Source organism: Lates calcarifer, linkage group LG5, assembly GCF_001640805.2.
Source record: "Lates calcarifer isolate ASB-BC8 linkage group LG5, TLL_Latcal_v3, whole genome shotgun sequence".
Classification (NCBI taxonomy): domain Eukaryota; kingdom Metazoa; phylum Chordata; class Actinopteri; family Centropomidae; genus Lates; species Lates calcarifer.
Window position 1 is genome coordinate 24,301,553 of NC_066837.1, and position 5,142 is coordinate 24,306,694.

The 5,142-nt window shown below is 42.7% G+C and overlaps 1 protein-coding gene across 1 annotated transcript; it reads left to right on the forward strand.

Moving 5' to 3' along the window:
• Nucleotides 1-234: 234 nt before the first annotated feature.
• On the forward strand, nucleotides 235-2,727 carry adra2c (adrenoceptor alpha 2C). The gene has a single exon (XM_018664560.2). It carries the CDS (start codon nucleotides 863-865, stop codon nucleotides 2,207-2,209), a length of 1,347 nt encoding a protein of 448 aa, XP_018520076.1. The 5' UTR covers nucleotides 235-862; the 3' UTR covers nucleotides 2,210-2,727.
• Nucleotides 2,728-5,142: the final 2,415 nt, after the last annotated feature.

Genomic DNA, 5,142 nt, shown 5'->3' on the forward strand with positions numbered 1-5,142 from the left:
TTCCTCCGGGGCTGGCTGTTACAATACTGACCTCCAGTGTGCGCACAGAAGGACAGAGCAGAGCGCGCTCTCCTTGGTGCGGGACTCCACCGCTGTCAGCCTGTGCGTTTTGACAGCAATGTGACCTCCATCGAGCATCTCCTGCTCGCTCTATCTGTTATAATGGACAGAAGCACGCTCTTAATACTGATATAGACCTTCAAAAGTCAAATAAGCAAAGACACGCTGATCAACTCTCAGCCAATTTGCCCTGACAATGCAGACAAACCATTAAACAAGCGCTCCTCCAGCAGCACCTTACACCGATCTGATTAACTATTCTCACATAAAGTTCTACCATTAAAATGCTTGCTCATTTCACCGACTCCATCCCACCTTCTCGACTAATCGCCTCCATCTCTTCTCCAGGGCGGAGCGGATCCTTGCTAGTTTTTTCTGATGTTAAAAAAAGACACGTGGCCGTTACAAACCTCTCTCAGGATACAACGGAGAGGCGGAGGTGGAGAGATGCGGGCACAGTCGGGATGGGAGAGGACGCGATGAAGAGGGAGCCCGTTCTCTAACCATGGAAATTCTGCTGCTGAACAGCCTGTATGTTTCTGGAATGGACTTTAAAGACTTTGCATATTGCGACCTCTTTCTCTCTCTCTCTTTTTCTCTTTCGGTGTCTCTTTTGTTTTTCCTAAGGAGAGACTTACATGCAGGATGTGGAAGATCACAGGTGAGGAAAGAAAAATGCCGTTTGATGTAGATTTCTTAAGTGAAATACGCGCTGAAGTCTTGATGGGATATTTCTATATATTATTTCCTCGCATTTAATTTTTTCTAAAAATCATACCTAGACGAAACAAAAAAATTCAAAATGGATTTCTTAAATAGCTCCATCCTGGAGGACGGGATACAGGCAGAAAATATTTCCTCTAATTCCACTTCTCAGAGCCAGTACACCCAGCTCGCAATCTGGGGTTTGGCTGGACTTGTCAGCTTTCTCATTTTGTTTACAATAGTCGGAAACGTTTTGGTTGTCATCGCCGTTTTAACGAGCAGAGCCCTGAAACCACCACAGAACCTTTTTCTCGTCTCCCTGGCCAGTGCGGACATACTAGTGGCCACCTTAGTCATGCCATTTTCTCTGGCCAATGAACTCATGGGCTACTGGTTTTTTGGCAAAATTTGGTGTGACATTTATCTGGCTCTGGATGTTTTATTCTGCACCTCCTCTATTGTTCACCTGTGCGCTATTAGTTTGGACAGGTACTGGTCAGTGACACAGGCTGTAGAGTATAACTTAAAGAGAACACCTAAAAGAGTTAAAGGGATGATTGTGGTGGTGTGGTTGATCTCAGCCATCATCTCCTTCCCACCACTCATATCAATGGACAGGAGCAGCAATGAGGCCAGTCCCCAGTGTATCCTGAATGACGAGACCTGGTACATCCTCTACTCCAGCATTGGATCCTTCTTTGCCCCTTGTGTTATCATGATTCTGGTCTATATTCGGATCTACCAGGTGGCAAAGACCAGGACCAGAACAATGTCTGAGAAGAAGAGGGACTCGCCACTGGAGAATGGGATGGATCAAGCTGAACCAGGCAGAGGCGAGTCATTAAAGTCCAACAGGGGCGGGAGCATGAAAGACCAGGACCGTGAAAATGGGCACTGCCAGGAGCAGGCAGTTCAATCCCCTCTTCCAAATGAGCCAAAACATGCACTGACGGACCATGATGATGACTTTGATGATAGCAGCTCATCGGACGAAAAACCTAAGAAAAGTTCCAGTTCCTCCAAACATCACCACGACGACAGGAGAGACAGGAAGTCCAGCCGGAAGAGTAGCTCTGCTTCTAAATATTCCAGCAGGAAGTCGCGTGCCAGTTCCAAGTCCATGGAGCTGTTCTCGTCTCGCCGCAAACGTCGGAGCACCGTCAATCGGAAGAAAGTCTCTGCTGCTCGGGAGAAACGCTTCACCTTTGTCCTCGCCGTTGTCATGGGTGTATTCGTTGTGTGCTGGTTCCCCTTCTTCTTCTCCTACAGCCTGTATGGAATCTGCCGGGAGCCATGCCAGATCCCAGAGACGCTGTTCAAGTTCTTTTTCTGGATAGGCTACTGCAACAGCTCCTTAAACCCAGTTATCTACACCATCTTCAACCAGGACTTCCGTAGAGCCTTCCAGAAGATCCTCTGTAAGTCATGGAAACGCTCTTTCTGAGGGGAGTCCTGCATGGCTGGGTTTCTAATAGACATTTTACCCTGCAGACATAAATTTGTGTGTGTTCTGAGCTGTAGGGTGAAGTGCTGACTGGGAGTGTGTTCACACCTTTACTTTTAGGGATTGCACTTGAAATGAGGGGATGCTTAATGGATCAAAGGATTGAACTAAGGTACAGAAGCAGGGTTTAAAGTACAAGAGTAAGCATTCTGATAATATTCACACAGGAGGCTTTCATCAAACACCATTCAGTCTGCTTTTTGGACTCTGGTGTGGGCTTCGGCTCATTCCCTCACCTCACTGACTTCTTCTCCCTTCATTTAAATACTATGAACTGACTCATAACAGTTACTGTGATGCATGCACACCACAGTGGCTGCACTTGGATGAACTGCACAGGAGGCGAAAGGTTTACAGAGACACTTGATTTATAAAATGACCTCATTCACTAAACATAATGCGAAGGCCTTGACAATCTCACACAACCGTTTTTTTGTGACGATAGATAGGAATCTATCTTCTCTCTGTCTCTTACTCAGTTTTTCTCTACCTTTCTATTATGTCACACTCTCAATTTGAGGACCAATGGGACGAAGGGGCTCCTTGCTTACTGTTTCAGTAGCAAAACTGTTTAATTACAAACAAACAAACAAACAAACAAAAAAGAGACTCATCCTCAAAAACTACAGTTGTATTTCTGTTTCATTGTTCTTTGTGGGGTTCAAAAGTGTCTAAAGAGGGAACTGGAGAGTGGAAACTTTCGATCAGGACGTGTGTTTTTTCTAAACTTGGACTTGGTCTGGATACGGTGGCATGTACAGTAGAGTGGTGTCTCGGTCGATTTCCTCCCCCAGGCATGTGTGTTCACCTTCCTCTCCCTCCTGAGAAAACATATGGAATACACACGTAGTGCTGAGGCAGATGGGCACACATTGAGGATTTCACTGCAGTGTGTGTGTGTGTGTGAAAGAGAAAGGAAGGACAAAGTGAATAACAAGTTGAACTGTGTTGTGATAAAGTGAGCCGCAGAGTTTACCGCATCTTATCCCAGCTGCCAGTAAGTGATTGTCTGTGCGTGTGTGTGTGTGTGTGTGTGTGTGTGTGTGTGTATAAGCCTGCTTTCTCAAATGGCCTGATTCTCTGTGGTCAAGTGTCTTTCTACTCTCATCCATCCTATTTTCTGTCACATCTCTTTTCTCTCCCTTACAGCCACAAAGAGCACTTAGCCACAGTAAAAACCAAACACCTATCTGCTCTGTTTTAATATCCGCTGCTCTCACACACACGCACACACACAAACACACACAACAGCACACATACATATTGTTATTATATCCATAAAGACATAATGACGATTTTCAAGCATTTATAGCCAGAAGGGCTAATGCTTTTTTCTTGTGTAAATAATTGAAGACAGTGAAGTATATTATTGTGTGGTACCTCATAATCACACATGTATCAACATGATTAAAATGTATTGTTTGTATAATGAACAACACTCCAAAAGATTTTCATGTTATACTGACCTCTGTCCTTTTCTAAAAGAACAAATGTTTACTTCTCTGCTTTGAGCACATTCAAAAAGATCAAATAAAGAGATTACTGCTGTGCCACTGTTGTATATTTATTATTACACCGTCATCCAGTGTGACTCAGAACATACAGTATGACTAATGATCTTTTTTTAAATACAGTTATTTTAGGGTCGTCTCTTTGGTATGCTGTTGTTGTTCAAGCTTGAGAACTAAGGTGACAAATGACCCTTTCAACCAACGTGAAAATAATGGCAATTATATCAACAGCATTTATGCCTTGGTTAAAATATATTTGGGGAAATATTCAGTGCAGGAAATAAACATTTAGGTGAGGTTATAATTTTTGTGATTTCTAATAATTCAGACTTTAAATGTTGCCTAAAGCATGAAAGGTACAGCTGCATGGGAAAAGTTCCTGTCAGGAAACAGCATCTTTATACTAGCACCAAAGCCTGTAATAACCAATCACATCAAGGGTCATATGCGAAGCACAAGACAATTACACTAGTTATTTCCAACAGTTACCTTTGGTGTACTTTTGCAGTTGTTGGGGGCGTACATGGAAAGACTACTCTAATTAGATAGAAATAATAGAAACTCTTATTTTGTAATTTTGTTTCAGTACCCACTAACCTTCCACTTACGACAGGCAGACTAGACAGGATCTGAATCAGTTGCAACACCTGAAGAGCATCTAGTAAAAAATGTTTTTTTCATATTATGAATATGATCAAATATGATTGTCTATCACCAAAATGTTGCAGTACACAACATGCTGATGGTGTGCAGGACTCTTTCTAATGAATCAGACTTACACACTTTACACACAAACATGAGAATCTTTTGGAATTAAAGCTCAAAAAAGAAAATGCACAGATGACACTGCTCAGCTGCTTCATAGACAGGATGAACAGACAAAAAGAGTTACAGTGTACACACTAATGTCAAAGTCAGAGTCAGAGTCAAAACGGCTTCTGAGGCATCTGAAGGATTGCTGGCATGGATTCTCCTCTCCCTACATGTCTTTAACCACATTACTGAAAAACTGGCTCCAAAACCTTCTCAGAAATCTTGTATTGTGTGTCCAGACTTTGATTTGGGTTACCAAAGATGCATGCTGTTATTTGAATGAAACAATTTTCTCCTGTACAAAGACATTTCTGGCTTTCCCACTGTCTGAGACCCTGTAGCTCATCATAGGTGTAAACAATATCTTTTCTCCAAGTGCATCATTTAGTGTATCCTCTAGAAATGGAATTGTCTTGTGCACTGACCACAATATATTTGTATGCTGTGTAGTTCCCAAGAGTGAAATCCACAGCCTGCGTGAGGTTATGAACAGACTGTGTTGCTGCAAATTACATCAAATGATCCATTTCCATTTTTGTTTATCGTGCA